Genomic DNA, 11,661 nt, shown 5'->3' with positions numbered 1-11,661 from the left:
TCACTGTTATAGTATCTTTAATTTATCTCGTGTTTTACAGAAGTCTGAACGGATTAAAAAGCACCTCCTTTCCCACCACGCTCCTTACAGTTGGTAAAATATATTCAATGAGCAAATGTATGTGAACAGCTTGAGGATCTGCATCTTGCAAGGATTTCACAGACCAATCAATCAAAAGCCAAATTTCTTGTCGTTTTTACAACCTCGCTTTAATACAATGGTAAATCCACTCCGGTGGCAAACCTGTCCAGTCCCATCTCCCCAGAACACTTTGCCAACTCCAGTGCTGGTTAGCAACCCTAGTTAGCTTTGGCACGGAGCTGTGCTCTCTTGCCTGTGACAGCCTGGAAGCCTGTTTTGATGCTGGCCACGGAGCAGCGGGAGTGGCAGGTCTCGCACTGCAGGAAGTATAACCGCGTGTCCTTCTGCAGGATGGTGTCGGGCGAGCGGCACGTGTGGCAGGTGACGTACTCCTCTGCAGGGAACAAAGGCCATTAACCTGCTGCTGCTGCTGCTCAAACACTCCCACCAGCTCACACGGGCTGACTGGGAACACTGGACTCGCCCCTGGTTAACCAAGAGGAGCTTCTGTGTGGCACAAGATGCACTGACACTGTTTCAATGTTATTAACCCTGTAGATTTCCCACTGGTGTTCCCCGAGTTCCTCAGCAGCTCTGGTACTGACAAAGCAGTGAAGCAGGAGCTTTGTGACACAATCTGAGTCCTCTGACCAGCTGTGGCACAAAAAGTTTTTGGGGATTCATTAAGAAACGTTCTTTAACCTCATGCTTACATGATTTCTTAAAGGTACACGGGAAAATTCCACTAAGATGTGGACTCAGTTTTCTCTGTTTGTCAAAAACTGACACCAGCACTCATGGGAAATGTATACAGTGCTTTTACAGAACATTTTTCTGATAAATTTTGGAAGAAAAAGGGCATTTGAACAGAACTTATTTTAACACTGCATCTGTCAGCTCACAAGGTACAACAGACTGCAAAATCAACAATTACTGTTGTTTTCCACAGTCCTCATCAAAGCCAAGATATGAGGCTCAGATGAAAACAAGCAGTTCTCAAATGCTGTTTTCTTTGGCATGCTTTAGTGCAGGGCAGAACCACCTGTATTTGCATCATTCCATGGTAAGGACAGTTGTGGCTCCTGAGCCTCCTCCATGGTGAGCGCACACCTGGGCCATACAGGAGCCCCTGGGCATCACAAGGGGCCTGAGAGAAATGTGCAGGGGAAAGGGAGTTCTACTTACTGATATATCTTCTCAAGACATTTTCTATCTGTTTTTGCTGGAATCTTCCTTTGATTACCAGTTGGTTGTTACCATCTATTGAACCACTAATTGAAAAGAGAAAATTAATTATTTGATTTGCAGGTGTGAAGCACTGAAACAAATCAGGAACATGAAGCAACACAAGGGTATATTCTTCAAGAAGAGTACAGCCAGAATTGTGTTGTAGGGACAAAATAATGCAAAATTCTGAGGTACTTAAGAGCTACTTCCTACAGGAATTTTTGCCCAGGCACAACCCTCACCTGTCTGTCTCAGGGGAGTAAACAAGACCTTGGGAGTTTCTCTCTGTACCTCCTCACTAAAATGGTCTCTCCTCAATCACACCCAGCACAGCACTGAAGTGCAGGGAACAAAAGCCTCATGTCCAGCACATCTATGCAGATCTAACCCCAAAAATGTTATATTTGACCAATGTCAATCCTGAGGACACACACAGCCCAGCAGCCTTACCTTGTACCCAATTCTGCCAACAAAAATGCCAGGAGATGTTTTGGCTGACGATGTAATCTAAAAATAAAGAAAGGAAATGTTTAACCTTCCCCCTTCAGAGAAATGTGGTATTTATACAGGACTGGCAGGGTAAATCTAGCTTAAGTAACAAAGTTTCAAAGGAAGCAGTGCTAGGGTTCTGCACCAAAGAGCAAACACACAATTAATGAGGGCACAAGAAACCTGAACAGTCCACACAAGAAAACCTCCCACTGTCCCCAGCTCAAAATTACAGAAACTAGTGAAAAAATGTTTTCCATTAAAGATTTTTCATTCTTACTGTCCCATCCTCTGAAAAAACATTAGTACCACCATTAAAAACGCCCCTTAGTGCACAACCCAGATCCCCAGCAGGGTTTCACCAGGCCTGTTTTCTGACACACTTTTGATAACCATCAGATCTGCATTCCCAGAAGTGCTCACAAAGAACAGACCTGCCTTCACATGACATAATTAAGACACAGATACCACTGCAGAAAACAGTGGGATAACACTACTGGAGTCCATATCATTTACCAAGAGAACAGTATTTGTAGTCAGCTCAGTTTAGAAAGAACTTTTCCCATCCTTTTCCTCAAGGCTTGTACATAAATGTCACTGGTGACCCAACTTTTAGAACCCAATGAACTCACCAAGTTTCAGCCCATGTACCATTTTCGTAATTTAAGTATAAAATTAGAAATTATATCAATAAATCATGTTCAGAAATATCTTCTCACAGAGAAATGTAATGAGCTCTCTGACTGAAATAGCTTCCACTCCTGGTTTGCCACAGCCACTTGCCAGCAAACTCTACAGGAAACAGAGCAGTGCACCCATCTGCTATTCCTGGGAAATCCAAAGGGGAAACTTACAATTTGCAGATATCTGTGAAGTTGACAAAAGACGTTTTCTTGGTCCCTACTCTCACAACCTGCGGGGGCTTCATGACAAATTTCCTCTTCTCTCCAGCCACCATGTCCGGGTTCTTCTCCCGCATGATGTTAAAAACTCTATTGAGCAACTGCAAGAGAGGGGATCCACAGCCACGTGAGCACCTGCCATTCCTCACAGCACCTCACCTCTAACAGCCACAGTGAATAGCAGACTACCCCTGCCTAAGAGCATTTCCCCACCTGTTCAGAACACATTTAAAGTGTTCTGATAAATGCAAAATCCCAACACTGCTTCCCCAAGGGTTTGCTCTGCCCATGGCAGAGGTGTTTGAACTATGACAAATATTGCCCCCTGTGAAAATTACTGTGATAGAAAACATGCCTTGTTAGCTTCTGCTCAGGAGCTACTGACTACAAGTCCTTCACTCTGAAGTTAGAAATAGGAAATATGAGCATAAGGCTCTACTGATGCAGATGAACATGGAAAATATGTTTTAAAAGTCTCTGGAACATTACCTCATCATATGTGTAGTCCCTTTCTGAGCCTGCCCACGCAGGTCCTGACTGAAGGCTAAAAGAAATTCCATCATCTTTTTTGCTATCTTCATCCTCAAATGCTGTAAAGAAAGTTTTTGGGGATTAATTAAGAAGCAATCTTATGATTTCTAAAAGGTACACAGGAGAAAATTCCACTAAGATGGGGACTCTTAGTCTTCTCTGTTTGTCAAAAACTGACACCAGCACTCACGAGAAATTTATACAGTGCTTTTACAGAACATTTTTCTGATAAATTTTGGAAGAAAAAAGGCATTTGAACAGAACATTTACATACAAGGTGGACTACATTTCACTTTCAACATCTCGCTGAGCAAGGTTATACTTGTACCTTCATCCTTCTCCATTATCTCATCTTCATCTGGAAACTTCACATTCTTCTTTTTCTTCTTTTTATTGCCCAGCATGATATCAAGGTCATCTTCAGGTTCTACTGTCTCTGGCACATCTCCTTCAATTTTCAATTCCTGCAAAAAGTAAGACTGTAGTTTATCCATCTCAACCACAGCCCACCATGAAATAACAGCAGCTGCACAGGTGAATACTGTGACAATCACCACAGCCCTGAAACCCAACAGGTACAAATGGAATTTCAGCATGTTCAAGAGAGCCTTATACCCTGCACTACTGCCACAAGCAGGGCCAGATTTGCACCTTCTGGCTTAACTTCTGCCTAGCCAGGAACAAGGTCAGACTGCACTTAAAGGCAGCAGCCATCTGAGGACAGGAGGGAACAAAACACCCCTCATGGCACAGTAAGGGAAAGCAAAGCTGTGCTACTCGAATTTGTTATCACAGTTGTGCACACTGAAAGAACACAGAGCAAGTATTTTGTCCCCTGAGGCAGATCAGAGGAACATATTCTTCCCCAAAAAGCAGAATATGAAAAGGAGGTGTATGCATAAAATAACATTTCTCTGTCCTCTTGCTCTCTGGGCTTGCCAGTTACACTGACATGTGATACAAAAACACTACTTGGAATAAAACTTGAGAAGAGTAAAAATATCTTGTACACCTTCTGGAACACAGCACAGTAGCCAATCCTTTTTAAAGAAAGCACCAGAGTAAAAACAGATTTCTTGGCAGATATGTGCACTTTATTTAAGTGCTGGCCTTTAGAGGACTGTTCTGTGTGTGGCTTCTGACATCCAGTTATCTCTCTAACCCTAAAAGACAATTAACCTGGAGGTTAATCAGCCCTTCCTACAGACTGGTGAATTACTTGCTCTTTGTGCAGAGCAGGCAGGTTTTTCCACTTCTGGACAAAAAGTCCAGGCAGGAGCAACATGTTAATGAAAAAAAATGAAAGACATGTAAAGTTTAGTTATGAACTGCACCAAGACACAATGACAGACTTGAGACAACTCCTGCACTGCCAATCTCAAGAAAATGGAAGCACAAGAGTTTTGAGCTATAGTCAACTTATATAAACAAAGGTGTAAACAAACCTTTACACCTTCTTCTGCTTCATCTATATCAAATATCTTTTTTGTTTTTTTCTTCTTTTTCTTTTGATTGAAGAAGTTTAAATCATCCAAGTCATCTGTTGTATCTAAAAAACAAAACCAAAGGATTGCCTAAAGTATAACTGTAGAAACAGTTCAGACATTAAGGTTTCTAATTTACATCCAAATCTTTAAAACATCACAGTAAGATATAAGCAAATATCTGTAACCCCTGTAGCTATCCTTCAGGTTTGAAGAGATCATTTCCCCCTGCCCCAAAATATTGTTTTAGTTTCTGCACCTTCTAACTGTGTCTTTTGATTGTTTAAATGTTTAATCTTTCTTTCTGCTGTACAAGATAAATTAGTCACTTTTGTCATTAGAGATGCTTGGACAAAAAAAATTAGAAGTGCAGGAGGAAGATACAGTTTCTTTGGTCTGCAGCAGGAGCCAACTTTATCAACAAACTGGATTTAAGTTAATGGCACTCTGAATTAGGTAATCCTGAAATTACGTTGGCCTCAATTTAAAAAGCAAGGTTTTATAAACAATCACATGCTTACTTATTGAAAGATTCCAAAGAACACTCTGGTTATCACATTCAGAATTGTCCAAAAACTAGAAACTCCTTTAACCATGTTTCTGTTATTCACACTATTGCTTAGTTGTTGAAATGAAAACAAGCCATAATTGTGGAATTATTGCAACAACTGCATGTAGAAAATTTAAAACTTCACACTATTTTAAAGACTCTCTTTTCAGTGCCTTACACAAAGGACTGTTTGAGTTAGAAAACTGGAAATTAGTAAAGCCCTGGGAGTTTGGTCGTGTCTGTGAATGTGATTCCAAGCAAGAGGGCAAGCTGCCTTCCACACAGGCAGCAGAGATCACTCACAAATCTCTGAACACCCAAGGCTCTGGTGTTGTACTCTGGGATGCCAAATTCTTGAAACTGGGCTTGTAGTCTCAAAACAGCACCTTTGAGAGTTATCTACATGGATGCACTTTACCTTTCTTCCTGCTGTCTTCTTCATCTGCTTCAACATCTTTGTCTTCTGTTGGCTCTGGTTCAACTTCCTTTGTTTCTGATTGCTGAGTCTCTTCTGTTTGTGTGTCTCCTCCTTCCTCATCCAGCATGAAGGGCTTCTTCTTTTTCTTCTTCTTCTTGCTCATAGTAGGATCGAAAATCATCTGTAAAAGTCAAGAGCTTGTTAGCAGCTCAATAATCATCCCCTATTCATTATTTATAACTTTTCCCAAACTGCTCCTGGGCTTTAACCTCAACTGTGTCAATTACAAGGGAAAACTGACAGAGTTCACAGCACCTGCTACTTTTCCTGTAATCCAAGTTTCCTGTCACCTATTTATTAGTGCAGCTGAAAATGTGTTAAAGCTGTGGCTCTCTGACAGACTGGCTACCACTTCTATTTTATGACCACTATGGACTCCCAATTTTGCAGTAATACAGCACCACTCAACACAGAAGACAATCTAATCCCACCAAAGCACATGGTCTGATCACATATCACTTCCACTTGGGACACATATTGATTCCCAGATTTATTCAAGGCAAGATTTGCCAGCACTCTCTTGACAAGAACACTCTGGACGAGGAGGAAACCCAGAAGGGGCTGGTGATACAGCAAGACCTGCACCAGCTCTGAACACTGTGAAATGGCAAAGGTCTCATCCTTCTCCCTCCCCAGATTGAGAAACTGAACCTCAGACACCAAGTGATTAAAAGCTGTTAGTGAGCTCCTTAGCCAGCAAAGCAGCTTAATTCACCTGTCTGGCTGTGAAGAAGGCACTAACCCCAGACTCACTTTTAACTTCTTCATCATCTGCAGGCCTGAGGGATCTATTCCAACACATTAAAGCTTTTTGTTTCACTTCAGACACAAGCTGACATCCTAGCTGTTGGTCACTTTCTTACACATATCTGCCTGGACTGTCACACCACAGTTATATTAAAGACAACCATTTTAGACATTTTCTCCCATGCTCCTTATCCAGTAATGGAAGAATGTTCTCACAGAGCTGGACTTCACCATCATGAACACCCTCACTCAGGAAAGAGCCAGCACTTCACCAAGGAGCAGCTTTCCAACTTGTTGCCCAGCTACCCCCTGAAGTCTGGTGGTTTCCCTCTCCCCACAAAACAACCTTTCCTTGCACTTATTATTCTCCTACACATCCTGTTCTTGTGGTATTCTTCCCATTTTCTGAAACATACATGTTTCATACAGGCTCTACTGAAGGCATCAAACTGCTCCTGTGGGTGTCTAAAGCACAACATCCCCAAAGCCTGCACATACACAGGGACCCCTGAGGCTTTCAAGCTGCTGAAGTGGGTCTTTAGTCGCACGCACTGTGCTGGAATGATCTTCAAAAGAGAGCCAGAGGGCTTTTTCTCTGCTGCTTCCATAGATAGTGGTGTGAATCATGCTGCTGCAACGCACAGAAATCTCAGCATGTCCAACTGGTTCCACGTCTGCTTCCTGCTGGAGCTCCCCAGCCTGCTGGGACAGCAGGAGAGCTGCCTGCATGGGTCCCGTGCACAGCCTTGGCATCCAGCACAAGTGGCTGACTCATTTCCATGAAGATGCTCTGCAAGACTCTGAAGAGCTTTTTATCATTTGTGAAACAAACCGAAGATCATGCCTCAATCAGATGTAACAGCTTCTAAGAAGTAACCAGCCCACCCACCCCAAATCACTCTTTTCTGAGGGAAAAGCCATCTGAACCACCATAAAGCACCTCTTGTGTCTACAGAGACAGAGTGTCGGCAGCCTAACCACTCTGGGCTGAACACAGCAAGACAGCTCCTGCATGCAGGAGATTGGTTTGCAGCACCAAACCCACGTGGCCTTGAGCAGGGCCACCCCAGCCAGGCAGGGCAAGCCAGGCTTCTGCACACCCAACACCTACTCACAACAGGGCACACTCCACAGCCTGAGGAGGAGGAGGCCTAAGCCTGAAATGTTTTACTCACCAAGGGCTTCAACAAGCACTCAGCAGGAGCCTTAGGTCACATTTGCTTTAACAAGTCATGACATAAATGAACCAGCCTGATAACCCAGCTGGTCATGTTCTGGCTTCCTGAGGCAGGTGTTGCCAACTTTCTTTATTCCTTTTCTCTGCTCAGCACGTTGGCTTAGTCTGAACTTTATAACATTTAGTGCTGACAAACTACAAAGTTGCAGATTTTCTACTGAAGGAACCTCAGCCCCCAGCACAAACACAACAAAGCTGGATGCTTTTCCTGTGTGAAAAACATATTATTCCTGTCCTGTTCCTGCTCTCAGAGCCGAATTCCCATATGGGTTTTCTCCTCTGTATTCCACATGGCTCCTTCTCACATCCATCTCCATAAACCTGCTCCTTACTTCAAGTGCCTCCACAGTCCAAATCCCAACTTACAGAAAATTAGCAAGTGAACAAACAGAGAGAGGAAACAGAATCAAGGTTTCATGGACCAAATGCAACTCAAGTCTGAAGCCAATGATCCTCTGAACTGCTGTGACAGTGGCAAACGGCAGGGATTCCAACAGAAAATAAATCCCATTTCCTTAGTTTGAATAAACACAGGCATGTCTAAGAGACATCACCCCTGCCCTGATCAAGTCAGTTCAGGTGTCCTTACACTACACTGCCTTTTGTCCAGGGTGAGGGGCAAAAATTACTGATTGTCAAAACACAGCATTCTCTAATATTACTGCCTGAAGCTTCAAAAAACTGCAGGGTTCAAAGAAATTTTAGATCTTCAGCAGGATTATGTACTTTGTAGGGTTTTGAACAAACTGAACAGACATTAACAGGCCACTTCTCCCCACAACTGGGCCTGTGCTGCCCCTGCTGTGCCCCAGCTCTGGGCAGCACTCAGGGATGTTCCCAGCAACGAGTTTCATTCATACACAACTCTGAAAACTTTGAGCTACAGCTCAACACAATCAGCTTCTTACCATCTATTCCAGTTTCCAGTATCAATTTGTCTTCCTATGTCTTCATCCTCCTCGACTTCACAGGCTTTAAAAAGTTTCACCAACTTAACACCAATGTCAAAGCATTTGGCTCCCAGTAACCAGAGACCAGAGTGCTGGAAGGCACCTGCACTCACTGCACACAGAGCCAGCTCCACTGTGTTATCTGCCACCATCTTTATTCTCTGTCACATAAAGCAGCCCAGAGGTGGAACTTCACTACAGAACCCTGGAATCACCTCAGCGTCAAATCAATCCACATGCAAGAAAACCAGTTTTACTGATACAAACTAAATTCACAGCGGGACACTCCATGAACTGCTCCATGTCCTGTGATCACCTGAGTCAGACAGCATCTGATGCAAGCATTCCTGAGTGCAGAACAGCCCAGACATGAGAACTGCAGCTCCCATGACACATCTAGGCACAAAAATGCAACGTATTCATTCTAGATGTTAAAGCAGCTGAGTAAGTCAGTCACAGCTACCACTAAAAGAAGTCATAATTACACCAGTTCTCTTTTATGACGCAGGACAAGCCTCTCTCCAAGGCTTGAGTGATCACTTTGCTCTGAAGGAAACAAGCCACACAGGTATTTTAAACACCACCAGAGAGAAGATACAAAGCCAGAAGCAGCCACCTCCTGGATCCAGCCGGAGCAGCTTCCCACGGACTGATGAGCACCTCACACACGGAAAACTTCCCTTTTCCCCATGAGGGCAATGGAAATGAGGCCAGCAAAGCTGCCAACACAGGGCATTTACAATAACTGAAAAATTTCCCAGACACGGATGTATAAACTTCCCCGGTACTGTGCCCAGACAAACACCAGCAGATCCGGAAAACGTTATTATTTGTTCAGATGTCGCTATTCGGCTCTCAAGGTTAAAACCCGAGGTATTAAAGCTCCAGAAAGCGAGTGCTAACCGCCTAAACGCTGCGTTTCGCTAAAGAGCGCAGGACACGCTGGAGAAGCGGCGGCGGTGCCATCCGCCTCCCCCCGCGGCTGCCCCGCGCCGGGGCCGCCCGCCGGGGCTGCAGGCCCTGCCGGCACCCGCGGCCCGGCACACACCCGCGGGCCCGCCGGGCTCCAGGCAAGGCGCCGGCCCCGCGTCCGGCCCGGCCCGCGCCCCCCGCGCTGCCTCAGCCCCGGCGCGCCGGGACCCCGGCCCGGCCCGGCCCGGCCCCGCGCAGGGCGGAGGCCGCGCTCGCCGCAGGCCTCAGGCCCGGCGCCCACATGGCGGCGGCCCCGGCGCAGCGCAGCCCCCCCAGCGAGGCTCTCCCGCGGGCGGCGGCGGGCGGCGGGTCTCACCTCGTCGCCGGACATGTCTGCGGCCGGGCCGGGGGCCGCACGGGCCGGGGTCGCTCGGTGCCGCGGGGTCACTGCGAGCTCGGCTCTTGCATCAGCGCCGCGCGCCCGCCCCGCCCCGCGCCTGCGCGCGCCCGCCGCGCCGCCCCGCGCCACTCGCGGCGTTCCCGCGCTGCGCAGGCGCCGGGCGGCGGCGGGAGCGCTGAGGGGCGGGGAACGGAACGGAACGGAACGGAACGGAACGGAACGGAACGGAACGGAACGGAGCCGGATGGAACAGAGTGGAGTGGAGTGGAGTGGAGTGGAGTGGAGTGGAGTGGAGTGGAGTGGAACGGAACGCAACGCAATAGAGCCGAATGGAACGGAATGGAATGGAATGGAATGGAATGGAATGGAATGGAATGGAATGGAATGGAATGGAATGGAATGGAATGGAACACAATAGAGCTGAATGGAATGGAATGGAACACAATAGAGCTGAATGGAATGGAATGAATGGAATGAATGGAATGGAATAGAATGGAATGGAATGGAACGCAACGCAATAGAGCGGAATGGAATGGAATGCAATGGAATGGAATGGAACACAATAGAGCTGAATGGAATGGAATGGAATGGAATGGAATGGAACACAACGCAATAGAGCCGAATGGAATGGAATGGAATGGAATGGAATGGAATGGAGTTCCTGCCGTGTTTGCACAGCCCCGGGACCCCAGCTCACGGAGCGGGCTGGGCGGGACCATGGGGCTGCAGCTGGTCCGAGCTCCCAGCTCCGGCAGGGCCATCCCAGAGCCCATCGCACGGGATTGCGTCCAGACGGTTCTGGAATGTCTCCAGTGAGGGAGACTCCACAGCCTCTCTGGACAATTGTTCAGGGCTCAGTCACTGCACAGCAAAGAATTTCTTCCTCCTGTCCAGGTGGAACTTCCTGGGCATCAGTCCCTGCCCGTGGCTCTGGTGCCGTTGCTGGGCCCCAGGGAGCAGAGCCTGGGCCCTGCTCTGCCCCTCCCTGCACACAGGGACACCCAGGGCTGAGCCCCTCTCAGCTGGGCTCCTCTCCAGGCTGAGCAGCCCCAGCTCCCTCAGCCTTTCCTGGCTCCAGACCCTTCCTCAGCTCCAGGAGCTCCTGTCCCTGCTGTGCTGAGCAGCCAGAGCTGGACACAGCACTCCAGATGTGCCTCACAGGGCTGAGCAGAGGGGCTGGATCCCCTCCCTGACCTGCTGGCAGTGCTGTTCCCAGTGCTTTCCAGGATCCCAGTGGCCCCCTTGGCCACAAGGACACACTGCTGCTCATGGAGAGTTTCTTGTCCACCAGGTCCTTCACAAAGCTGCTTCCCAGCAGGCTGGCCCCAGCCTGTGCAGGTGCCTGGGGCTGTTCCTCCCCGGGTGCAGGAGCCTGCCTTGGCCCTTGCTGGGTTTCAGAAGGTTCCTCTCTGCCCATCCCCAGCCTGCTGAGAGCCCTCTGAGGGCATTCACAGTGACCCTGATGGGGAGGTATGACCGCCTCATCCAAGTCATTGATGAGCAAGTTCAACAATAGTGGGCCCAGGAGCGAACCCTGGGAGACACCACTAATGACAGGCCTCCAGCTGGGCCACTGTTCTCTCTTGGTGTCGGGATGTTAGTATTCCCATGAAAGTCTTCTTTGCTTGCTGGGCTTTTCCTGACCTGGTGCTGAGCAGAGATCTCCACCATAT

At 47.2% G+C, this 11,661-nt stretch overlaps 1 protein-coding gene across 5 annotated transcripts; it reads right to left on the bottom strand.

Moving 5' to 3' along the window:
• EIF2S2 (eukaryotic translation initiation factor 2 subunit beta) lies at window positions 1–10,123 on the bottom strand. Of its 5 annotated transcripts, none has more exons than XM_064391390.1 (9): window positions 9,965–10,123; window positions 5,683–5,863; window positions 4,676–4,779; window positions 3,559–3,694; window positions 3,189–3,289; window positions 2,652–2,800; window positions 1,759–1,815; window positions 1,267–1,352; window positions 1–475 (listed from the first exon to the last, which is right to left on the bottom strand). In XM_064391390.1, the coding sequence occupies exons 1-9, from the start codon at window positions 9,977–9,979 to the stop codon at window positions 300–302; spliced, it is 1,005 nt and encodes a 334-aa protein (XP_064247460.1). In that variant the 5' UTR covers window positions 9,980–10,123; the 3' UTR covers window positions 1–299. The 5 variants fall into 5 exon arrangements, with proteins under 5 accessions (XP_064247460.1, XP_064247462.1, XP_064247458.1 ...); XM_064391392.1 differs by lacking the exon at window positions 9,965–10,123 and adding an exon at window positions 8,993–9,122; XM_064391388.1 differs by lacking the exon at window positions 9,965–10,123 and adding an exon at window positions 8,938–8,994.
• Between the last annotated feature and the right edge of the window lie 1,538 nt (window positions 10,124–11,661).

Source organism: Passer domesticus, chromosome 16 (genome assembly GCF_036417665.1).
Source record: "Passer domesticus isolate bPasDom1 chromosome 16, bPasDom1.hap1, whole genome shotgun sequence".
Classification (NCBI taxonomy): Eukaryota; Metazoa; Chordata; class Aves; order Passeriformes; family Passeridae; genus Passer; species Passer domesticus.
Note: the sequence above shows the minus strand (reverse complement) of the source record. Positions and strands in the feature narration are given on the sequence as shown.

What these genes read in the sequence shown, in the direction of transcription:
- EIF2S2 (XM_064391388.1), bottom strand. Translation starts at nt 8,979, where the DNA reads ATGGAGCAGTTCATGGAGTGTCCCGCTGTGAATTTAGTTTGT. An exon ending in AGAAGACAGCAGGAAGAAAG is followed by an intron (nt 4,780 to 5,682) that starts GTAAAGTGCATC and finishes TTTGTTTTTTAG; the next exon opens with ATACAACAGATGACTTGGAT. An exon ending in GATAATGGAGAAGGATGAAG is followed by an intron (nt 3,290 to 3,558) that starts GTACAAGTATAA and finishes CTTTCTTTACAG; the next exon opens with CATTTGAGGATGAAGATAGC.